The sequence below is a fragment of the Eublepharis macularius genome, chromosome 5 (assembly GCF_028583425.1).
Source record: "Eublepharis macularius isolate TG4126 chromosome 5, MPM_Emac_v1.0, whole genome shotgun sequence".
Taxonomy (NCBI): Eukaryota; Metazoa; Chordata; class Lepidosauria; order Squamata; family Eublepharidae; genus Eublepharis; species Eublepharis macularius.
In genome coordinates, this window is record NC_072794.1 from 166,953,944 (window position 1) to 166,979,537 (window position 25,594).

At 45.4% G+C, this 25,594-nt stretch overlaps 1 protein-coding gene across 1 annotated transcript in view; it reads right to left on the bottom strand.

Annotated features, from left to right (window-relative positions):
* PRPF6 (pre-mRNA processing factor 6) overlaps window positions 1-23,688 on the bottom strand; it is a 43,978-nt gene extending 20,290 nt beyond the window's left edge. Inside the window, exons 1-14 of the mRNA XM_054979340.1 lie at window positions 23,465-23,688; window positions 21,178-21,346; window positions 19,159-19,277; window positions 18,656-18,734; window positions 17,853-18,029; window positions 17,211-17,366; window positions 16,745-16,839; window positions 14,586-14,742; window positions 13,241-13,403; window positions 5,381-5,499; window positions 2,646-2,864; window positions 1,356-1,478; window positions 294-415; window positions 45-183 (exon numbers count right to left, since the gene is read on the bottom strand). Of these exons, the coding sequence (XP_054835315.1) occupies window positions 45-183; window positions 294-415; window positions 1,356-1,478; window positions 2,646-2,864; window positions 5,381-5,499; window positions 13,241-13,403; window positions 14,586-14,742; window positions 16,745-16,839; window positions 17,211-17,366; window positions 17,853-18,029; window positions 18,656-18,734; window positions 19,159-19,277; window positions 21,178-21,346; window positions 23,465-23,670 (2,043 nt within the window). The 5' untranslated portion in view covers window positions 23,671-23,688. The remainder of the gene's footprint in view (window positions 1-44; window positions 184-293; window positions 416-1,355; window positions 1,479-2,645; window positions 2,865-5,380; window positions 5,500-13,240; window positions 13,404-14,585; window positions 14,743-16,744; window positions 16,840-17,210; window positions 17,367-17,852; window positions 18,030-18,655; window positions 18,735-19,158; window positions 19,278-21,177; window positions 21,347-23,464) is intronic.
* Between the last annotated feature and the right edge of the window lie 1,906 nt (window positions 23,689-25,594).

Below are 25,594 nucleotides of genomic sequence, written 5' to 3' on the forward strand. Positions count from 1 at the left end.
CCAAACCCTCTCACGTAAAAGCTGCGCAAGGAGACGCATCTCACCTGGAACGCCAAAGACAAAATACTTCTGGCAGCAAGTACATCTCCAGAGAGCCACTTGGACTTTGCCCCCATGAGCCAGAGGACTTCGGCTTTGGGACAGTGAGCCACAGCCCTCTGCAAGAGAGCCTCCAAAGATTCCCTGCAACAGAAGAAAAACAACGTGATTTGGAAATCCCGGTTTCCGGGTACTTTCGCTTCGTTGTCAAAAAGATGTAATATATTCCAGGCCACCTGCACACCGCGCTGTACCTGGTTCCGTGATTCTTTTCAAAATAAGCTGCTCGCAACCAGACGCTTTTCTTGCTGGGGAAAACTTGCAGGGCGTAGGCGTAGATTGCGCGGGCGCACTCCAGAGCATTATGAGCCACACACTGTGGGACAGGTGAAGGATGAAAAACATCAAAATCAGCACGGCTTCTGTGACTAACGGCAAAAGGGGACCATGCTTATCCACCAACAGGTCACAGCTTACTGTGTAGACTTGAGAATGATTTCTGCAAATTAGTTATTATAACCCCTACAATTAGGATGATTAAGGCGTGGTTCTTCCTCATCTTGTCAATGAAGATTTGTGAAAAGACTCAACACAAAGACCCACATTAACAATCCAGGCCATTCTCTGGGGTTAACTAATCCAGATCGTGCATGTGCCACAATTTAGGTGAAAAGCCCAAAATTCAAATTAACACATAAGAGCTGTGACTGCAGCAAGGTTCTTGCTCAAACCACGCCCCGCCCCCATCCTTAGAGCACATCTGCATTTTAAATTGTGAAGGAGCTGTGAAATGGCTTGCATGCACACCTGCTCAACACTACACACAAAAAGGAGAAATCAAGCCTTCGAGGCAGGTAGAGTCCCCAAATCTGGGGAACGCTTATCACCAGTCTGGTACCAGATTAAATATTCACGTTTCATCAGAAGGCCAATGGACGCAGTTCTTTTAAAAGAGACTCACAGCCTCATGCTAGGCTCAGGAGAAGGCTGGGGACATCCTAACCGTGGCTCAGTGACAGAGCATCTGCTTGCCGTGCAGAAGGTCCCAAGTTTGATCCTCGGCATCTCCAGTAAGGATTGGGTAGTAAGTGACGTGAACGACCTCTATCTGAGATACTGGAGAACCATTGCCAGTCTCTGCAGACAGTCTCTGACGGACCAACGGTCCGATTCGGTATAAGGCAGCTCCATGTGTGTACTTCAGCCGTCAGCAATGTCCCCGGAGGACCCACACTTATCAGCCCTGACTTCTGGCACACACTCAGCAGCTGCACCCTAACTGCCTTCAGCCCCCACTCCTTGGGGAACGGACTCACGCTGTCTGCGTCTTCCATCCAGGTGTGCTTCCGGTCCTCCTCCTCGATCCCTATCCCGATCACAGCTCTCATGATCGCCTGGCACGTGGCCACACTGCCAGCTTTATCGCACTCCTCTGCATCCTAGAAGGCAACACCGCATCACCGTTACTGTTGGACCCAGATGGCTTCTGGGACCGGACAGTCAAGCGAGGACAGAGCAGGAAATGGAGAGCTCAGAACTGTAGCTTTCACTAAGACTAGAGGATGCTCAGTAGCGGAGCACATCTTTTGCTTAACGCCCTCATCTTTACTGACCAAAGAGCTCAAGCACCATGGCTGGGAAAGACCCCTCTTCCCAAAACCCCTAGAGAAGCCAGTAATGGGGCTGGACAATTCTGTGCCAACTCATTTACCCACATCTACTTACCCACTGGAAGGAAAGGGGGAAGGGAGAATAAAGAATAAATGGAAAGAACGCAGGAAGGAATACAATAAATATTTGTGACAGAGCCAGCGTTGCCTAGTGGCTAGAGCATTTGGCTACAAACAGGAAGTCCCAGGTTCAAATTCCTACGCAGCCAGGCATTCCCCTTCAGCCCAACCTATCCTCCCAGGAGTTTTGTAGTGGTTAAAGGAAAAAGCAGGCACACTGCTCTGAGCTCCGTGGAGGAGGGGGCAGGGTAAAAATGCAATCAACAGACCTGAGATCTTAGCACTGGTCTCATTGGGTTTGTATGTTCTGCCACGTGTTGCTTCAGGAAAGGAGGCAAAGTCCATACAAGCAACTCTGAGGCAGCAGATGCAGCACATAAAGAAGCCCTTGCCCTGCCCTGCCAGCTAGTATTCAGGGACAGCCCATGGCAATAACGTTCGACCTGCCGCTGTGAATCTGTCTTAGCTCAGTAAAAAGCAGTCTCAGCCGTATCTCACGGCAGTGAATTCTGCAAATTAATTGTGTGCCTGTGTGAATTAAGACTAGGACATTTTACAAATCAACTTCCACTTCCTTTTCCATTGCCAGGTGACTCCCCACAACCCACCACGGGCATCCATTGTAAATCTCAGGCACCCGCATTGCAGCTTCCATAGAAATAGCTGTTTTTAGTCTGAGGTGCCTTCCAGTCCCAACATATTGCTTTTGGAGGCAGACTGTGAAACCCACTAGCATCCGCTTTTATGATAAAAGCTATCTTCCGTGTCTCTTCAAACTGGACTGCCTAATAACATCCGCTCTGAGCACAAACTACCGTCCACAAAACACAAGGTCAGCTTTAACAGGAGTCCCCAGTATAAAGGCCAAATACGCACCTGGATCCACTGTTCCCGGTTTATTTCCACCCCGTTAGCCCTTAACGAAGTGATGGCTCGGTCCACAATCTTCTCCACCATCTGAGTGTTCCCATTCGCCTCCTCCAGCTTGGCAGCTGTGATCCAGATGTGTCTGTCCGTTGGGATGTTCTCACGGGCCTTGTTCAAGACTTTGCGGGCATTCTCATAGGTTTCCAGCCTTGCCAGAGCAAGCCAGAGCTGCACGGCAAGGGGAGAAAGATCCCAACATTAAGACAGAGTCACTTACTACCACGGAAGGGTATCTTCCATTATAATCTCCAAATCATTCCTCTCTCTCTCTCTCTCTCTCTCTCTCTTTAAAAAAATAAAATCGATTATAGCTGGACAGACAGAATCACAAAAATCAATCATAACGTAACCAGACACAAGATTTATAAAGCCCAACATAAATAATTAGTTTTTTTTAATGTATTTATCGTAATTATAAAGAAATACAAGAACCATCAACATCATGCATAAGGAAACAGAGAAACCAAATAGTTAACATTTGTCTAGGCAATCTAAACGGTTGCAAATACAAAAATATGACTCCGTCGTCATAGAGATTTATACAGTTTGAATAAAGACACTCTTACAAACTAAGTAGAACATCAAAACAATCTTTAGGTTTAACAATTTGTTTAGTATAGTTATCTGCCAACAGAAATTCCGGAACTGGAAACCAAAATTCAATAAAATGTGATTTGTAATCTGGGTTTTCACGTATAAATAATTAGTTAAGACTAATTCATTCCCATCTACACAGCCACCTAAACCCACCCAAATACAAAAGCCAAATACAAGACATGTGGATTGTGATGTATCAGCTAGTAACATAATTCATCCAAGCACCGAGTTCGCAGGTCACCCCACAGGGAGGTGGCCCTACAGTTAAGGGACTGTATTGTCGAAGGCTTTCACGGCCGGAGAATGATGGTTGTTGTGGGTTTTCCGGGCTGTATTGCCGTGGTCTTGGCATTGTAGTTCCTGACGTTTCGCCAGCAGCTGTGGCTGGCATCTTCAGAGGTGTAGCATATGTAAAAGAACCTCCTCAGGATACAGTGAAGCCTCCCTCCATTCGCATTCCACACCCTGGGAAACTCTTACAGGACGACTCAGCCCAAACCCACCTTCCTGAGTAGATATAAATGGCCTGCCAACTTCTTTTCCACACTGTGACACTGAGAGATCTCTGTCTTTTGGTGCTACACCTCTGAAGATGCCAGCCACAGCTGCTGGCGAAACGTCAGGAACTACAATGCCAAGACCAGGGCAATACAGCCCGGAAAACCCACAACAACCAGTTCAGGGACTGCCGGATGACTTCAACAGCTGGTATCCAGCTGGACCTGAGAGGGGGTCAATTTGGGGGGATACTGTAGTCGTGTATGGAATTTGGGGGGCAGGGGGGAAAAGAACACTTTGTCATCAGAGTCTGAGAAAGTGTATTTATAATACGATTCTTTGGTATGTGGCAGGATAAACAGCTGTCCTTCAGGCACCACCACCACCCCACCCCAGCAAGATATAGCAACCTGTCCTGAGCATATAACAGACTGAGGTTACAGAACAGACTGTTTTATTAGGCCTTCTAATCCAAATCCTGGTCAAGAGGGAGCCCTGACCAGGGCTAGCCACAATGGACATCAGTGCAGACAGGAAGCTTAACCAAAATTAAGGACAGCCTAGAGAGGACAGGATGGGAGAGGGGAAGACTGGAAAGGAAAGGGGCAGGAAGAAAGGCAGGCGTTCCACTACGGAGCTCATAAACCGGGTTAAGAGGGTTGTCAGTGTTAAACCAGCGCTGGTCCAATGAGCATTTCCAATTAAGCTCACAGTTCAGATTTACAGCTTATGGTATGTTATAGGACCAAACTACACTATATGTTTTTTTTTTAAGAAACAGGTCCAGGGAACCCAGACACAGAAGCGGTGGGCAACAGCATTATAAAAGTCTGCAGGGGTCCAATTCGGTGTAATACCGCAGCATGGGGTGAGGGAGGGCTCCTGCCTCTCTCCATCCTCCCAGGGATGCTGTTTCCCCAAGCTAAAATGGCCCAGGAGGGAAGTTATTTGCCCCTTTTTGGAGCTGCGCATCTCACCCCCCCCCCCATGGTACAATCCCAAGCTGAGCCCTCGGAGATTTTTCAAATATTCCACCCAGGTAATAACAACATCAACATTCAATTTATATACCACCCTTTAGGACAACTTAACACCCACTCAGAGCGGTTTACAAAGTATGTTATTATTATCCTCATGACAATCACCCTGTGAGGTGGATGGGGCTGAGAGAGCCCTGAGAGAGCTGTGACTGACCCAAGGCCACTTTACTGGCTTTGAGCAGAAGAGTGGGGAATCAAACCCGGTTCTCCAGAACAGAGTCCCACCGCTCTTAACCACTACATTAAACTGGTACTGTGTGGCTCCAGCAAAAGAAAGCTGGGTTCAGGAAACTGGGACCTGGATTGTTAAAAAATGTATTATGTGGTTTGGCTTAAAGTGTTTTCAAAAGAAAGCCACAAATGCTGTGGATTCAAGGGGAGAGATGTTTTCCATGGCTGCAGGTTGCCTTTCACATTATAAGACAAGATCAACATGGATTCATCAACCATATAGGTTCTGAGTTCATTGGAGCAGGACACCGGACCCAACACCACCATTCTGACAGGGACATCTGTAGGCAGAGGGGGAGCAGAGACTCACATACTCACTTCCACACTGGTGGGGCAGCATTCCACAGCTCGGCTGAGCATGATCCTGGCATCTTCAGGCTCCTCCAACTCCACTGCTGCCTTCCACAAGCGCACAGAGTTTGGAACATGCTCTAAGGCTAGGGGGATAAAAGGAAAAGAGCCTCCATGTTAGAAGGGGCATCATCCAGAGAAGAACGCACCAGTTATTGTCACTGAAGCAAAATGGAGATTCAGTGAAAGGGAAAATCATTGAGTGAGCTACTAGTGACTGGAAGAGAGAAAGTGTTCAGAGTTTATGAGATTCTAGAAATGAGTAAGGCTTACAGTCAAGAACGTGCCATCCTTCTTCAACCTACAGATATGCAAGTTAGTCTAAGGGTGGAAGGACAGCTAGTCTTCCAATCACGAGATCACACTATTAAGGGTATGTGTTTGGGTATATCCGGTCCAAATATATATCTGAACATTTTCCTACCGGTGTTTTCTGGATATATCCGGGTATATTCGAGTATCTGGAGTGATATTTAGATTTTTCAGAATGCTGAGATTGGGTCCCCAAAATTTCTGGAAATATTTGTAAATATTCAAGGCTGGCATTTTAAGGGTCCCAGGCCTGCATTTCTTCAATTTGACACATTTGGCTATGCTCGCAAGAGCATCCCTTGCTTAAGTTGGTTGGCTTGGATTCTCTGGTTTGACACTGGCTCTGTTGGGCTGGGACATGGCTCTGCTGGGATTCTCTGGTTTGTTGATTCCACTTCCATTTTTAGGCTTCTGGCCAGTGGCTTTTCTCAGGTGTGTGGCTTCTTTGCCCAGGAGAAAACATGGAATTCCCCTCCCCCCCAAATAGGAAACAATGAAAACAAGCAGGGGGCACCTTTTACAGAAGCCTGTAGAACTGGACTCCTTCGTCCAATTTGCTTGAAACTTGGGGCAGGAGGGTCTTTAATGAACAGGCAGGACTAGGTTCTACGCAATTTTGGCATTGTTTGAAAAGCAGGGGATAATACCCCCGCCCCAAAAATCAGGGGGAAAAAACCCTGGATCCGAATTCTGAAATGGTATTGACGTACCCAGATAACCTAGAATAGGAAGGAACTCCTCCTGAAATCTAAATCTGGAAAAAATCCAGTTTTGTTTTTCAAGTGTACATCCCTATGCATTACCTGCAGCTTGGCTGGTATCAGTGCTGTAGCTTGTGTGTTTTCTAAAAATAATCTCTAGCTCTCCTAATATAAAGGAAGCTTTTGGCAGCTAAAATACAGAGTTTAATAACCGCTGATTTTCAGAGGAAGCAGCTGTCTGGCTTCCCTACAGCAGTCCAATTCCAAGTAATCTATTTTGTAAAAAGTCCATTTCAACCTGGGTAATCCACAGAGGCTCCCTCCATTACCGTATTATGATTCAAACTACAGACCGAAGTGCGGTTTCTTCACTTCCTTCAAAAAACAGGGGAGGAAGAGCTCTGTAGGGCTCAAAAACTCACAGAAAATACTATGAATCTTGATTGTTTGCAATAAAGGTTATTTTTTCCCCCCTCTCCTTGTTTGGAATGTTTTCCTTAATGGGCCAACTCAGCTGTTTTGCTCTTTAAAATAGTTGCTGACAGCATCATGGGGACATTCTTTCCACAAAACAATCAATATAAACTGCCCCCTACAACAGACTGTTTTTAGAAATGCCACAGGCCTGTTTTTAATTAAACAAAAGCTGCTGAGCCTGCGTATTTGTTTTTCGGTAATACAGAAGTTTCCCCCCCATTTAAGTGAGGACGCGGTATGCTCTGTCGTGCCCAAATAGAGAAGAGTTTCTCAAGAAGCCCAAGGGAATTGCTGTCCAAAACATTAGCGCTCTTTTGCTGTACTTTGCTAATCTTCAAAACTAAGAGAAATCTACATATTCCCTGTATTATAGTTGCCATATTTTTTTAAAACTTACAAGGGTGATCTAGTTGACCTATGTGCCCTCCCCCATGGCTCCACATCTCTTTCCCCAGTAATACAAAATGCAAGATGGCATGGCATAGTGCACACCTCCCCCTTAATAGATGAACAGGGATTTGACCTCAGGCTTCCTTGGCTCAAGTCCAACCGTGTATCTAATATACCAAATCTGGTTTTCGAATGGGAGGCCAGTTCTTGGAATTTACAAAAATAATTTTTTCTAATAGAATTATCTGGAGGCATCACTTCAATTCCCAATCTGTTAACATAAAAGAAGGGCCAAAAAAGGAAGAGGAAAGGGTCCCCTGGTTAACTTGGGCAAGGAGCCATACAAAGAGTTGGCCCCCTAGTAAAACTAACCCAGAAGGTTTTACAGGGGTCAGGGAGTATAACCTGCCCATTCTGACTTGTCAGAGCAAGAAAACTTTCCACTGCACTTCCCTTCTCCTGTCAAAACGGGAGAGCGACACAAAGATGGTGACACCTCTGAAATCCCAAGCTCAAGAACGGATTGACTGATTTGACTTACACTCCGCTCTTCCTGCGAACGGGCTCAGAGGGGATAACATCAGTATTAAAATGTCCATTAAAATCTGACATTAAAACCATAAATAGGCATACAATTCAGTCATAAAACTACTCTAGACGGTGGTCCATATTACCCAGCCCAACAGAACACAAGAATTGTGGCAGACTCAAGTCCTGATGCATTTTAAGGAAGACATCGGGTTGTCCTGCCCAGCCTCTCCATGGCTCTGTGGTACAGCATCTGCTCGGCATACAGAACATCCCAGATGCAATCTCTGCCGTTTGCGGTTAAAAGATCTGGCAGTAGATGACGTGAAGGACTTCTGGATGAGACCCTGGACACCCACTGCCAATCAGAGTAGGGAAAGCTCACTTCGATGGACCAAGTGTGCTATTTAGTATAAGGCCTGAGCAAACACAACAGAGGCTCCTCCACAATACAAAATCAGCGAACAAATAGGACCCTCCCTGAACTGGAAGAAAAAGCAATGAATCACAGCCTTATATAATTATATTTAAAGTGACTAGTGCAATATGTGAATAAATAAATAAGTTATACACAATCTCATACAATCTTCTTACAATGCTATACAAAAGACAATCATACCCATCTAAACACAGCAAAGGGTATTCCAATAATTCCAACAGCGATAACCTTCAATCAGTATCAAAAATAGCTCAATTACACATAGAAACTCATGTTCATGTATATAGACATATGGCCAGTCTTCCACAATACAATTCAGTCATTAAGAAGATTTTCTCTCTCTTTCTTTTGCAGAGCTGCCGGAATGAGGTCTTACGCCGACAAGCACCATCCTATGGAGATCGTCCTGTAAGTACACCAGTGTCAATGAAGTACACGAGCTCCTACTGATTCATTCAACCTTGTGTACTTACTAAATGATCTCCATACGACTCATTGCTTTTTCCTCCAGTTCAGGGAGGGTCCTGTTCCTTTTCTGCTTTAGTATAAGGCAGCTTCACGTGATGTGAAGAAGGAACCAAAAGACAACAGTACAAGCCAGGCCAAAAGGTCCGTGCAAGAACTGCGCTCTTCTTTTGACCCAGCCAGCAACCCTGCTTGAACGCTTTGGGGGATGCACTCCAAATTTTACAAACTTGACCCCCACTCATTTGCCTCGCACCCTCCTCTTCCACAGCTCTGTGCCCCCTCTCAAGTTGGAAAGCAGGGGTCAGCGTGGTGTAGTGGTTAGAGTCTCGGACTAGGATCTGGGAGGTCCAGGTTCGAATCCCCACTCTGCCATGGGTGATCCTGGGCCCGTCACGGCCTCTCAAATGAAACTACCTGACAGGGTTATTACGAGGATAAAATGGAGGAAAACAACGTAAGCTGCTCTGGGTCCCCACCGGGGAGGAAGGCGGGCTATAAAGGAAAATTTTAAAAATAAAGAAAAAAATGAAAGAAAAAGAGGTGACGGAAACTGCAGACAGATGGCAACCCGTCCCCCAAGGGGCACGTTTTAAATCCAGGTCACCAGATGGTAAACTTTTAATTTAAGCACATCGCATCAGTTCTGTTCGGGAAATCTTTCCGTTTACAGATATAAAAGTCGTTCCAAGTGATAGGAGAAAGGGAAGACGGCGTCACTTTCCCCCTGCAAAACTGCGGCCAAGAAATCAGCACTCAGATAGGGTGACGAGCAAAAGGTTTGCAATTACTTTTAACTCCATTCTCAAATGTCAAGCCGGTGCTGCATCTTTAATTATACTCGCAAGAGCAGATGAAAGATAATGGTTTTGTTATCCTCGGGCTTGGAGGTGGCAGAGGACACTTTCTGAAAATTTACTGCGACAACATTCTGGCTAGTTGGATGTTAACCATCCTCTATCACGTTTATAGGCACAGCGGGGGGTTCTCAAAGTGCCTTTCTCAAGCTTAATGACGTGCCCTGACGGTCTGAAGCGGCGCTCAGCGGGAGGCCGCATGTCCCCGTAACGAGCATGTTCAATTTCCACATGTCAAGACAAATGTTACACATGCTCCAGAATAGTTTTGTCACGTACAGCGTCACACCCAGCAGACAAACAAACAAGCACAAATAATACCACCAGAGCACTGCCATAGAGCGATTCTCAGCGTTCGCTTCTCAGGCAAATAATGGGGTTTAAAACTACAGTTCTCAGAATTTCAAAAAGGCAATTGCGGTTGTCAAGGGAGAGCAGCTCTTCCATTGGAGCAAATTCCACCTTTACTTTCGGCACTGGCACCAGTAGCTGGGCACTAACCATGGTAAAGCTGATTGGGTACCCCACTCAGCTAGGTACCACTCCTGGAGGAGCAAGGAACCTGGCTAGTCTGACTACAGTTGAAGAGATCAGAGCTGCTCACTCTTTTGCAACTGCCTGTGAGACTCCTGGCCGTGCTCTCCTTCTCTGGAGGTTTTTCAGCAGAGGCTAGATGGCCACCTGGCTGGAATGCTGATTCTGTGAACCTGGGCAGATCATGAGAGGGAGGGCAGGAAGGGCTGCATCAGCGCTTAGTTCTCGTGGCCCCTTCTTACATGCCCAGGGTAATGCCAATCGCCACTTTGGGGTCAGGAAGCAATTTTCCCCAGGTGAGTTTGGCTAGGGATCCTGATGGTGTTTTGCCATCTTCTGTGCATGGAGCAGGGGTCACCGGGGGTGTGGGTGGGGGGAGGTAGTTGAGAACTTCCTGCACTGTGCAGGGGGTAGACTAGATGACCCTGAAGATCCCTTCCAACCCTATGATTCTATGCGGGAGTCTTCCTCTGCAAGTATTTCCTGAATGTCTGGTGTAATGTTTAAATGACCAACTGCATGGCTGGGGACAGGGGTGGTTGCACAGGCCCTTGCCAGCTACTTCCATAGGCAAGGCTCCAGCCGTCAGGATCTGCTAACACACCTGGACTGTTTACGTTTTCCTGCCCAGGAGCCTATTAGAGAATCTCAGGCTGCAGGCTTGGAAAGGCCTCCGCCTGATACCCTAAAGAGCCACGGCTACTCAAAACGGACACTACTGGACTCTGAGAGCTGAGTGTATGACTCTCGATAAGGCATGAAAGCCACTGCCACACAGCTAAGGGGACATTTAATGTGCCCGTGTACATCCTTAGAATTATGAGATCTATGGCTTCGAACACTGTATTTACAGGGCGCAAAATGCCACTGTGGCATCTTTCCAAAGGCTTTTCCTAAATCTTAACAATGATTAACCTGTTCTCCAAAAACATTTCTCACTGCTTTGAATGACTTCTCCTAAATTTCTCCTTTCCTCATAGAACTTTCGGCTCAATTGTATATACAAATCTCATACATTTGAGATATGACACATCTTCTTTCATTCTCCTCTAACACTTTCAGATTCCATCAATTCTGTTTATAACCTATTTCTTTCCCCATTTCATCAAATCGTAGGTAATTTGACTACAGCCAATCCAAGGAGGCTTTGCATTATTCATCTTTTCCATTTCCTGGAAGCAATTACTTCATTATTTTGAAGAACAAGTTTTTTTTAAAATATCTAATGAAGCAGGGGTTGGGGTATTAGGGGGCCTCTATTTATGTAATTATTTGGGGCAGTAGTACAGGTAGAAAAAGTACTGTCACGCCCTCCAATAGCACACTTCATGAAAGCAGCAAAAAGAAGCCCGCCAGACACCCAGAAACATGTTACTTCACACATTAAGGGGTACTCCCATCTCCTCTTCAAACAGTGTGACAGGGACCGCGCAAGCTCGGTGTTCCCAGAATGTTGAGAGCCAATTAAACCAGAGGTGAGTGGTACAGGCGACCTGTGCAGCCCCTTAAGACAACAGTTCTCAACGTTTTTAAAGCAGGACATACTTGGTGTACTTTGGGTGAATCCCTTACAAAGTTAACTTCCAGCTACTTTCCTCTTCCCCAACATAAAATGCGGGAGCTTCTCTTCAGCCAGCACTGGACAAGCTTATACTTCACTTTTCATGGTTGCTATAATATAGGATTGGTGAACACTAGACTGTATTTCACGGTTTGTAGAGGCAAATTCAAATTTGACGCTGAGCTCTCCTATTCTGGATCACCCTGCTTCTCCACCACCCTCCTGACCTCATATAACCCAGCTGTGAAAAGAGTCTCAAACCGCTTTTGGGTCCCAACATTTGAGTACCCCTCCCTCAAGCGCTTATAGTACTAACAGCATCCTGGAGGGAGAGATTTGCACCAGGGGGGAATCTTTCTTCACCCCCTCTCTTCCTCAGAAGCCCTCAAGCACATTTAAGTTATTTCAAAGCAGAAACGTTCAATTTGGTATCTGCTCCCTTTTCAAGACCCTCTTTACAATCCAGGGTTCATCTAACTGCTCACCTCTGGCAAGCATTCCTTCCCTCTTTGGCAAGCGTGAAGCTGAGCTCAACAGGGAAGATTTCCCACCCTCCTCCACAAGTCTGGAAAGGAGGGCGTGGGCTCACTTTGGCAGCTGTGCTTGGCTTCAGTGTGCCAACATCCGACGAAGAGAGCTGTGGCTTTCGAAACCTTATGCTACAATAAAGTTGGTAAGTCTGAAAGGTGCTACTGGACTCTACTATTTTGCTACTACAGACTAACACAGCTAACTCCTCTGGGGTGTGCCAACAGCTTCCAAAGTTTAGTGCAACATCAGTCTCCAAACTCCAAGGGACAGGGCCAGCAGCAAGCACACATTCTAGCCAACTACACACAAATACACATGAAGCAGCCTTATACTGAATCAGATAACAACAACAACAACATTCGATTTATATACCGCCCTTCAGGACAACTTAATGCCCACTCAGAGCAGTTTACAAAGTGTGTTATTATCCTCATGACTATCGCCCTGTGAGGTGGGTGGGGCTGAGATAACAACAACAACAACAGCGCTTATATATCACTCTTCTAGACAGACTAGGGCTCCACCTAGACCGGTGAACAAGTTAGTGTTATTATTATCCCTGCAATACAGCTAGGGCTGAGAGGAGTGGCTTACTCAAGGTCACCCACTGAGCTCATGGCAGTAATGGGATTCGAACCAGTAGAGTGTGGATTCGCAGCCGAACCACTGTGCTATAGAACTCTAGAAGCGCTGTGACTGACCCAAGGTCACCCAACTGGCTTCAAGTGGAGGAGTGGGGAATCAAATCTGGTTCTCCAGATTAGAGTCCTGCTGCTCTTAACCACTATACCAAACCAGATCATTGGTTCAGCAAAGTCAACGTTGTCTGTTCAGAGGAGGCCTTTCCCATCTGATCCTTTTAAACTGGAGATGACTGAATCTTAACTGAGATACTTCCAAGGGTAACGAGAAATATTTTTAAGGGGAGTCAAATGTCTAACAAGAGTAACCACAGAAGTGATTTGAAAGTCCTTAGAAGTAGTTTGTTATCCACCCATTTTAATCTCTTGTACTCCCAGGGGAGCATCTCACCTTTCCGAAGGACTCGCTTCTTTGCTCGGATATCTGTCTCCAGCTCCGCCGCTCGGATATAAATCCGGACTGACTGAGGGAGGTGGCGGACCGCCTGGGCTACCACAGCCTTAGCAGTATCCCCGGGTTGCAACCGGGCAGCTTCCAGCCACACGTCTTCACTCTAGAGCGCCCAGGAGAAAGAGAAGCAAAAAGATTTGTCGGTTAAGTGATTAATGTCAAACCCCACTGCTAGGAGGAGAACCAAATAGGAGATCAAGGCAGGTATGTTTGAATTATTTAATTACAATATATGTGTGTATTACTACATAAATATATATCCTGAGTTCATCGGTGGCTTAAAATCCTTCCTTTTTCCTCTCTGACTCTACGTCTGAAATGACTCTTCCAATACACAGTTCTTCTCTAGATAATTATCTTGCATTCCTAACATCTGTGGTAACAAGCGGCACCTTTCCTGGCTTCCAGAACGCAATGCCATAGACATAACAGGAAACTTCCACTCCGGGCCTCATCACAGATAATAGAGATTCCAAGTAGAGACAGCAACGGAATAAACCACCAACACAAACAATGTAGCCATCACCTACTAACTAATATGACACTATAAGATACTTGACACAGTTCTATGCAAAAATACAAAATTTACTAGTACATAAAGTGAACTCTTAGTGGGTGAGCGAGCCATAACTATGTTAGATGTGGAATACGAATTGCTTTGATTGGCTGGATTTGTAACTGCTCTGAAGAAGGGGAAACCGGAAACGGGACCTCTTGCTAGCTGACCCGTTGCGGTTACAATTTGAATATGTTTATTACAATTTACAAACTGAATTCTTATTGACCAGCGATTCTGGCGACATACGTGTGTATTTTGTAAAAAGTATACTGATACTTGGATGAATTTTTGTAGAGGCTTTTCAGCCCTATTATAATTGTATTGGCTCTGAAGACATCGGGGATTGGTTTGAATGTTTTCCCCCCCTCTTTTTTTGTTGAGGTGAGGGTGTGATATACGTTCTACCATGTTTGCTTAAACAGAATTTGCTTTATTGCCCACTTAGAGTTCACTTTATGTACTAGTAAATTTTGTATTTTTGCATAGAACTGTGTCAAGTATCTTTTAGTGTTATATTAGTTAGTAGGTGACGGCTACATTGTTTGTGTTGGTCATCACAGATAACAGCAAACTTCAGGCACTAGTCTTCTCTTTTATGTCTCACAGCGCAAGAGATTACCAGAGCATTACGGTCATCCATCGCACAACCACGTTAAAAGTTTATGAGGAAAGAAATAAAAGAACAGTGCAGGAAGACTGAGAGACCAGCACAAGAAAAGATCTCACCTTTGGACACATTTCTGTCCCCTTCATAATGAGGTTGCGAGCCACTTGCAGTTTGCCAGTCACCTCTTCCAAGCGCGCAGAGGCTATCCAGGCTGGTGGGTGGTGGGGGTTGGTCTCACGTACGGACTTCAGAAGCAAGCGTGCTTTCTTGATGTCACTAGCAACAGTGAAACAGAACTTAATAACCTCCAGGTCCACATCTGGCGACTACATACGGCATCTTGCAGGTACACACACACAGCGCATGAAACAGGACCAAAATCGAAAGAGTCCAGTAGCACCTTTAAGACTAACCAACTTTATTGTAGTGTAAGCTTTCGAGAATCAGAGTTCTTTCGGTGCTACACCTCTGAAGATGCCAGCCACAGCTGCTGGCGAAACGTCAGGAACTACAATGCCAAGACAATGGCAATACAGCCCGGAAAACCCACAACAACCATCGTTCTCCGGCCGTGAAAGTCTTCGACAATACAGAGTTCTCTTCGTCAGATGCAAGGGAACTGTGATTCTCGAAAGCTTATGCTACAGGAAAGTTGGTTAGTCTTAAAGGTGCTACTGGACTCTTTCGATTTTGCTACTACAGACTAACACGGCTAACTCCTCTGGTTAAATAGGATCGTCAAGAAGCTACTGCTTCTCGATGATCTCGACTTCTCAATATTCAAGGTCAAAGTAAAGAGAGGGCCCAGGACAGGTTAGAGCAAACACAGTGCAGTGATAGTAGGAGGGCAAAGGAAGTGGGCATGCATGAAGAATAACATGGGGAGCTGCTGCTCTTTATACTGAATCAGACCCTTGCAGTGATATCTTAAGCAGAGTTACTTCAGCCTAAGCCCACTGAAGTTAATGGGCTTAGGCTGGAGTAACTCTGCTTAGGATTTCACTGTTGGTTCATCAAGTTCAGTGCTGTCTCCTTTGACGGGCGGCTGCTCTCCAGGGTCTCAGGTGGAAGTCGTTCACATCACCTGATCCTTTTACCTGGAGATGCCGGGGATTGAAGGGGGGACTTTCTCTATGCTGAGCAGAGGTTCTGCCACTGAGATGTGCAAAATGACAGGTGGGGGGAGAGTTCAAAAAGGCATGCGTGTATGTCACCAAAAATGAAGTGCAAACCAGCTATACCAAGTAATTCTCAGCTCATAAAACCAAACAAATGTGAAGGTATCACAATGTCAAAAAAATCAATACAATTTAGGAAAATAAAGAAACAATAGTAAACATCATCAACGTTAGAAAATTGGGTTCTATGTACATAGTTAATAAAGTCTGTTATGATGTATGTTCTTTTTCATATGTATCTTTAGAACTATTGTATGTGAATAATCTTCTCAATGAAGACCTTTTTTAAAAAAAGCATTAGCGGGCACACAAGCAAACGAAGGAGATGGTGCACGTTCAGGTTACCAGTTATACACGTGAACCCTTTACTGGTGATTATGACGCTACAGAATTGGTGACAGCAAGCCTTTTGTGTCAGTTAAAAACCGACAGTGGCAACGTGACTGAGAAGGGGAGTCCTCGTGGTCCAGGAGACTTAGGTGCCGATATGAAACCTCTGGAAATCCACACACCCTGCTTTAAGGTACACCAGACAAACCTGAAGCTGAAGATACACAGCTGTCTGAGAGCCAGTTTGGTGTAGTGGTTAAGAGCGTTGGACTCTAATCTGGAGAGCCGGGTTGGATTCCCCACTCCTCCACTTGAAGCCAGATGGGTGGCCTTGGGTCACTCACAGCTCTCTCAGAGCTCTCTCAGCCCCACCCACCACACAGGGTGTTTTGTTGTGGGGATAATAATGGCATACTTTGTAAACCGCTCTGAGTGGGCATAAAGTTGTCCTGAAGGGCAGTATATAAATCAAATTTTGTTGTTGTTATTAAAGGGGACCAGGTCTTGGGGACCCTGAAAATGGGTGGGAAGGCAGCACTGAAATTAAATAAATAATAAATAAACGGCAAATTGACGGTGGATTCTTCTTCTGGATGGGTCTTAATTCAGTGCCTGCCAGTTCAAAGAGGTCTACTCGTCTGTTTCACCAGTCAGTGATGGCTCTCTCTCTTCACGCCGAGTGAAGGGATGCATCAGCTTCTCTAGAAGCCCTCATGAGAATAAAAACCTTAGAGCCAAGATAACAGAAACCAATTTCCCTGTCGCCTTACTTGATATCTCCACCGTGCGTGGGGATCATTGAATTCAAGTCAGTGAGATAACCTTTGGGATCCACCACAGTCTGGCCACTGACAGAATCAGACACCTGGGAAGGAAACCCAACAATAGGTTGAAATCGTTAAAGGATGGCACAGAAGTTTTACCCACATTCACCTGCATACACTCAGCAACCAGGCTGAAAAGCTGCCTCCTCTCAGCAATATTCTACTGCAAGAAAAACTCAGGCCATAAGCTCAATTGTTGCACAGAACAGCGTGTTTTAAAAACATTAGAAAATACACAAGTCTAAGTTCTCCATATCATCGGGAAACTCCTCCCGCAAATTAAGCAAGTCTAGGTAAAGTATGCCAACTCCAATAGCAATTCCAGCGAGTATTTGGAAGTTCTAGCACGATACTCTAAGCCCAAGAGGAATGAGCAGCAGTTCCCACGGCTGTTCTGCACCTTGGCCCTTACCTGGCTGAGTCTCATGTCCATCAAGGTGTTCCTGGCTTGTCCAATCTTCCTCATGTCCAGCTCGCCTGTGCCAGGTGTCATTAGCCCAGGGGTCATCCCTCCGGGATAAGGAGTGTTTAAGCCCCCAGGGTAGGGTGTGTTCAGACCACCAAATTGCTGCAAGGGAAATGGAGCAAGCCAAGTTATTTAAGGTCTCCGGTGAAACAGAACAGGCACTCAACTGGCGGTCACAACTAGAGCATCAGTTTAACCCCCTCCCCCCACCCAAAAAAACAGTACTACTTTTGCAAACAAGAGGGTCAGGTACAGAAGAAGGATGTATACTGCAAAGCAGAGGGGGAGACTTGCTCCCACACTACAAGTTGTGTGTCAGTTGGGCAAGGGAAAGTTTTGCTATCACTGTAGTGGCTTGTATTCACCCCTGCAATTAATTTTTCTTAACGGGAGGCAGAGACTTTCTGCTGCAGCCCAAGGAACCCCCAGAATTATGGAGGGAGGGGGCAGTGGGTCCTCAATGGGGGATGTGCATCGGGGAGGGAGTAATGAGTAAGAATCACCACCCCCTCTTATGACAGCATCTGTTGTGTCAGGCCACTCTGCTTTTGCCAATGAGTCCCGACAAATCTACTTCCCCCCTCTCACCGTTTGTCTGGGATCCACAGAGGTGTGATTCTCCCCCGTCTGCAGGTGCTTTGCAAAGAAACTGTCAGGAACAGGCGTCAGCTTCTCATAACGTGGATTCCTCTGCCGTTTGTTCCTTGCATCGCCAACTTCAGGGATGCTCAGCCATTCCTCTTCAGTGACTTCAGCGAGTTTTCTCTAGCAAGGACAGCGATTCTCACAATTAACTGAGATCGTTTATGTTAAACTCAACCTGCCCGATTACCACGGATCTATTAGGCTTCTATGCTTCTTTGGACAATCTCCAGAACTCCCTTAGTTGTCTTCCCTTTCTTCCTGTTAACAGCGCTCAGAGGCTTCCTGTCCAAGGTTCTCCAGCCCTAATTTGGTTATACGTCTTTTCTTTAATCCCTTACTCTTTTCTGATGCCCCAACAGCTGAGGTAAGGCGCAAACCAATGGATCCCATGGGTTCATCCCTTAGTAGAAGAAAGGGGCGGTGTAAATACAAATTAGGGCCTGTTCAGGAAATATTGTTTCTGTGGTTTCTCTATACTCCGTAACTCTTTAAAGAGTTTCAACCGACAGGAAGAGTGAAAATCCAACACTGAAATAGCTGTAGGGTCTCTTCAGTTATTCACTTGTTCCCATGGCGAGGGGGCAGCGAGGCAGGAACAGGGGAGAGTGCTGCTCCAGCTGAAAGATTCTATATATATATTACTCATATATAATTGCCAAATGTATTTCTTTTCAGCCCCAACCCTGCAAGCCTTCCCACCCCCTCTTCAGAACATTTAAAAAAACAAAATATTGTTCTCTCCTCACTTTTAGATCCGAGAACTGCTGCTGGATTTTTGGCCGTTCCATTCGGTACTTCTCAATCTCCTCTTTTTCACGCTGTTCTCTAGAATCCAAAAGGCACAAGCATCAGCCATAAAGTCATCTACCCCCCTCTTTATACATGACAAACGTCACATAATTTTAAAGCTCAGAAACCCAATCTTAGACCGAGTAGCTAAGCCAGAAGTGCAAGAAAACACTCTGCTTATTGTTACTGTTGATCAGCCAGACGTGGGCTTTCAAAGTGGCATACGTCTGAAATCAACTAAAATACAAGGTAATTCTCAGTGATGTCTATGTCCAGGCATGACGGAAGGCTGCCTGGCTACTGCCCCTTCTCCCTCGGGTGTCAACAATGGCAGCCAGCAACTGGAAGGAAACAGTTTAGAACAGTACACAAGTACTTCCTCTTCTCTCTTTCCTTGCTCTCACATGCAGGTCCCAGATATCAGCAAACTTAAAATACTTCTAATACAGAAAGCCCCTACCTTCTCTCTTTTCTCCTTTCATCCATCCTCTTATCCAGAGCAGCATAAATCGCATCTGCTTCCTCGTCATCTTTTTCATAAGGCCCACTCGAAAACAGGCTCCCAGCATATCCATTGAACTACAAACGACAAAAAAAGGTAGGCGTCCATTTTAATAATCCTGCTATCCACTTATGTATTTGTTTATTGCATTTGTAGTCTGCCTTTCTCACTGACACTCAAGGTGGAAAAAAGTTAAATCAGACAGCAAGGACCTCCAATACAGCAGAAAAAGTATTACAGAACTGGCAAAAAGTGCAAAGAAAGAAAAAATACTGTCTAAACATGTTATGTCATAACACAGAAAGTGGGTTACAAAGGAAGAATACAAACCAGTAAACATTATAGCAACAACAGTTCATTTGTATACCACTCTTCTGGACATATTAGTGCCCACTTAGAGCGGTGAACAAAGTCAGTGTTATTATCCCCATAATGGAGCTGGGGAGCTGAGGCTGAGAGGAGCAGCTTACCCAAGGCCACGTGCAGAGTTCATGGCAGTAGTGAGATTCTAAACCAGCTCAGCACTGCACCTCAATTACTGAACTACTATGCTACACCAGCTCTCCCAGTCCGCCCCTCACCCGCTGCATCAATAGGAAGTCCTCACAATTATAGGGAGCGGCTGTGGCTCAGTGGGAAAGTGTCCATTTTGCATGCAAAAGGTCCCAGGTTCAATCCCCAGCACCTCTAGTTAAAGCAGCGGTTCGCAAAGTGGGAAATAGGGCGTAATCCCTAGGTGGGATTACCTAGAGGTGCTAAGAGGCAAGGGGGTGGCCACATGCAGAGTTCATTGCAGTAGGAAACAGTTTTGAACACTACAAAAGCAACAAAAAAGGACTTCTAGCTACTTCCTCTTCTCTCTCCATGCTCTGACATGCAAATCCCAGATATCAACCATCTTAAAATACATCTCTCTCTCTCTAATCCGGCTGCATTGGAGGTCCTTGCTGTCTGATTTAACCTTTTTCCACCTTGAGTCTCAGTGAGAAAGGCAGGCTATAAATGCAATAAGCAAATACATAAGTGGAAATAAGCTGTAATCCCTAGGTGGGGTTACCTAGAGAGGTGCTAAGAGGCAAGGGGGTGGTTTATTCACAACTGACCAGGCTAGAGTGAAACACTTTCCTCGCTTCAAGTTACTGCCTCTGCATGGTGTTGAAATCTGGTGGAATTTTTTAGCAAACATGCCACCAAAGCTCTAGTCAAACCACTACACCATGTTTTGAGAAACTGCCATTATTGTTATCATCTTCCTAAGCGGGTCGTGCAAACCACTGTTCTGAATAATGTTTTTTTATAGGGTAAGATAGGGGGCACAGGGGATGAGGTTACAGAACCAAGAAAGACATAGCCTGAAAAAACTGAGAATCATTAAAGACTCGCGTAGTGGGTGATGTGAAAGACCGGCACCGGATACCTGGAGAGCTGCTGTCAGTCAGAGCAGACCCTACGGACTTTGACGGACCGATGGTCTGATTCAGAATAGGGCAGCTTCATATATGCATTCATTTATGAGTACAATCGGATTGCATGTCTTTTTCACTGTGCTCCAACTGATTTAACAGAGCATTTCATAGCTCAGTAACAGAGCACATGCTTCACACATAGCTCAGGGTGCCAACTGACCTGGAGGAAAATGTCTTGTCCCTTTCATAGAGGCTTCAGGTGTGAAAAGAGGCAATTGAAGCTTTTCGTGACTTAAATAGCGTCACGTGGTAAGTGACACCCCATTCATTCTCTATTGAAGGAACAAGACTTTTTTTTCCAGTCTCGGCAGTTCACAACTCTCTCCACCAAACAGCCCAAGTTCAAACTCTGGCCTCTCCAGTAGCGGGAAGGAGAAGACTTCTTCCAAAGACCTTGGCTGTGTAAGTAGAAAGCACTGAGCAAGGCAAACCAAGAGTCCGACCAGGCGAAGCCGCTTCCCATATTCAGCTCTCAAAAGTGAGCAATGAAACCAGGGCACGGAAGAATCACCTCATCATAATTGGTGTCATTGAGATCTTCGTCGTCGTCATCGGCTGCCTGGTTTTTCTTCATCTGATCCCCAACGGTTCTCTTCCCTGGCGGCGCATGGCGGTCATCCACAGGGTCATTTGCATCTCGAGCAGGACCAATATCCGAGCGAGTGGTAAAACCCGTAGCACTAGAGAGACAGAAACGCAGCATATTCAACATGAGGCATTATGGGAGACAGATGTTACTGGGATCCTTCACCACTGGTTCTCCTTCAAATCACTCCTTCAGTTTCACTGCCCAACAAGCAGAGATGCTGGTATTTGGGGGGGGGGGGGGATGTCAGACTTTTGCAATTTTTTAAAAGAATCCCAAACCAGCAATGTTGGGGGCTGAAGAAGAAACCTCTCAGTTAAAGCAACAGACATAGGTGATTTGGAGAAAGGAGGCACACAGCAGGCACTGAAGCGGGGCTAGTCTCTTCCCCCAACCCAAAGGCAAAAAACAAGATGATGCACAAGAAGCTGGTTTTTGAAGAAACAGCAGGTGTATGGCGGGCAAGGAAAGCTAGTTATGTGGTAGGGAAGGGGGTAAAGGGATGTACAGCCAAAGCAGCAGGAGGCTGCTTAGCCAGGTTAGCTACCAACCCCTGCCTCAGGAAAGAATCTTCCCCTGCAAAGCTGTTTAGCAAAAAAGTAAACCCAACCAAAAAATGACCACAAAACTCCACGTGTGACAACGGAAAGCATCCTAACTGTTGATTATATTGTATTTCACTTGCACTGTGTAATCTGTCTTGGGCCTAAGTGAGAAAAGTTGGCAATACATAAATAATAATAAAATCAATTCTAAGCAGAGTTTCACCCTCCCAAGTCCACTGACTTCACAGGAAGTAGAAGAGTTTTAACTCCTCTTAGGAAAGTGCAGTACTTTTCCATAGCAAACTGTATTGGATTTCTGCTGGGTTTTATATGGCTAATTCCGCACACGTTGGATAATGCACTTTCAATGCACTTTATCAATAGTTTGTGGTGGATTTTTTGTTCCGCACACAAAAAAATCCATTTCCAAATGATCTATAAAGAGGATTGGAAGTGCATTATCCAACGTGTGCGGAATCACTCTATCTTAACAAATTTGCATGTATATACCCATTACCTGTTTATTGAAATGTCTTTGATACTGACTCACACTGTGCAATCCACCTTGGATCTCGTATGAAAGGAGGACTATCAATAATAATGATAATGATGATAAATAAATAATAAAGTCCATTTTAAGAAGAGTTACACCCTCCTGTGCCCACTGACCTCAAAGGACTTAGAAGAGCATTAACTCCACTTAGGATGGGGCTATACCTTCCAATAATAAATATTTTTAAAATGGAGAAAAGGGATACTGGGTCAGTGTGTGTGTGTGAGGGGGTATCTACACATGCTCAAAAGCAACTTGAAACCCCCCCCTCACCCCGGCTTTCCACTAACATGCTTAATATTAGAAAAGAGCAAGAGTCCAGTAGCACCTGTAAGACTACATAGAATCTGTGGTAAGGTATGAGCTTTCATAAGCCACAGCTCACTCACTTCTTGAGATACGCTTCATATTGTTTATCAGTTCCCATCTCATGGGATATTTTGTTCTGGGTTAAAGCAGTATGAGCTGCCACCTTGCGTTCTATCTGTACTGAATATGTTTTTTAACGCAGTTTTTATTATAATTATATTATCTGCTCTGAGTCCACTTGTGGGGAAAGCAAGCTATAAATTTAATAAATAAATGAGTCCAGAGCCCAGTAGCATCTTGAAGACTAACCAACTTTATTGTAGCATAAGCTTTCAAGAACCACAGCTCTCTACATCAGATGCATCTGTGATGAAGAGAGCTGTGGTTCTCAAAAGCTTACGCTACAATAAAATTATTTAGTCTTAAAGGTGCTACTAGACTCTCTACTATTTTGCAACTACAGACTAACACGGCTAACTCCTCTGGATAAATAAATGAGTTTCCATTTTATAAAGCTGTTTTAAGGCACCTGGGCCTCCACATTATCCTTTTTTAAAAAAAAACCCACACACGTCCTGTCCTGAGGAGCAAGGAACTCTGCACATGTTCAGAGATGCCTTTGCAAAACAGAAGGCGACCATTTTAACCCAGCGCTGAGGGAAGAAGCCTGAAGGCCTTGGCGGGGACGCGAGCGCCCCGGTTCGGCCTGAGGCCCAAGCGAACGAAGGAGCCGCCCGGGCCCGCCCGACCCCTCATCCCGCCCGGCCTCCACCTCTACGCGAGCGCGCTGCCGGGCTCGGCTCACCCGCGGCCCAGGCCCGGCACGTATCCCAGCGGGGCGGGCATGCCGAGGAAGGGCTTCTTCTTCCTGTTCATGGTGCCCGTCAGCGAGGCCGTCAGCCCCGAGGCCCCTCCGCCACCTCCAGAGCCGGAGCCGGCCCCGCTGGAGCCGGCCGGGGCGGCCCCGCCGCCGGAGGAGGAGGCCGAGGAAGGAGCAGCCGTGGCGGCCATGATGGCGGCTGAGGAGAAGCTGGAGCAGCGGCGGCGAGAGAGGGAAGAGGCCGGGCCTGGCGAGGCCTGCTCCGCCTCCGCGCTGAGGGGAGGGAAGGAAGGAGGGCCCGGCGGGCGGAGCGCGGCCTCCCCTCACAGAAGCGGGCCTCGCTCCTCTCGGGCCTTTCCTCTGAGGCTGGGCGCTGTTTAGTGTTTGGCCTGCGCTGAGTGGCCCAGAAGGGTCGGCTGGGCACAAAAAAAGGCCCACGGGATTTGTTGTTATTGTGGTGGTGGTTTAATGTTATCATAATCCACCAGAGGTTTGTCTGGAATTTTTGGACCCTCACTGACGTCCATTTTATTATTCCATTTTATTATTATCGTCACGCATCTGAGGAAGAGAACTGTGGTTCTCGAAAGCTTATGCTACAGTAAAGTTGGTTAGTCTTAAAGGTGCTACTGGACTTTCTTCGATTTTGCTACTACAGACTAACACGGCTAACTCCTCTGGATCCGTTTTATTGTTATTTTTCTTTTCCACAGGCCACTAGATGTTTGGGCTGGTATTTTTGGGCCCTCACTGACGTCCATTTTATTATTGTTATCTTTCTTTTCCACAGGCCACTAGATGTTTGGGCTGGGATTTTTGGGCCCTCGCTGACTTCCATTTTATTATTGTTACCTTTCTTTTCCACAGTCAACTAGATGTTTGAGGTGGGATTTTGGTCCCTTGCCTATTTGCATTTTATTGTTATTGTTATTATCTTTATTTTCACAGTGCACTGGATGTTTGGGCTGGAAAATTTTGGTCCCTCGCTGATGTGTATTTTTTTATTATTGCTATTGTTGCTATGTTTATTTTCCATAGTCCACCAGATGTTTGGGCTGGAATTTTTTGGTCTCTTGCCAACTTGCATTTTGTTGTTGTTAAATAGAAAAGAGTCCACTGGCACCTTTAAGACTAACCAGCTTTACTGTAGCATAAGCTTTTGAGAACCACAGTTCTCTTTATCAACAACAACGGTTGTTGTTATCTTTATTTTCCACAGTCCACCAGATATTTGGGCTGGAATTTTTGATCCCTCGTTGATGTGTATTTTTATTGTTGTTACTGTTGTTGCTGTATTTATTTCCCACCTTCCACCAGATGTTTGGGCTGGAATTCTTTGGTCTCTCACCAACTTGCATTTTGTTATTGTTATTGTCGTTGTTATCTTTATTTTGCACAGTCCATCAGATGTTTGGGCTGAGATTTTTGGTCCCTCGCCAGCTTAGATTTTATCATCATCATCAATCATCTCTATTTTGGTGGGGGGGGGGGGGTTGTAATTAAATTTTTATTTCAATTGATAATTCAAAAACATACAACATAAAATACAATCAGTCATCCAGGTTGTAACTCCATCATCTACAACTACAGTCATCAGTAATCATTTAGATCCTATACAAAGCATCATCACATTATTAAAATCATGTATATATAAAAATATAATAGGTAAATTGTGTATCTGTATGATCATCTCTATTTTCCACAGTCCCCCAGATGTCAGTGAGGTAATCATCTTAGTATGTGGCATGTTCTAAGCCATGCAGATGTTTGCAGCTGGCCAGTTGTTACCCTTTCTATGTTGATATCACCTAGCTCTTTAGTTAGTCCTTTTGGAATCCCACCTAGCATTCCTATCACTACTGGAATAGCCACCGTATTTTCTCCCAGGTGAACTTCAAATCTTAGGTCTTAATATTTTGTCATCTTTTCAATATTTTGTCAATCCAACTGTCACCTAAGATTGCCTCTTCAGTCATCATCATTACTTAGTTTCAGGTAGGTAGACATGTTGGTCCGAGGTAAAACAGCTGGGTTCCAATCCAGTGGTGCCTTAGAGATCAACAAAAATTGGAGGGAGCTTTAATTCTTGAAATTCTTACACCCTAAAAATCTTTT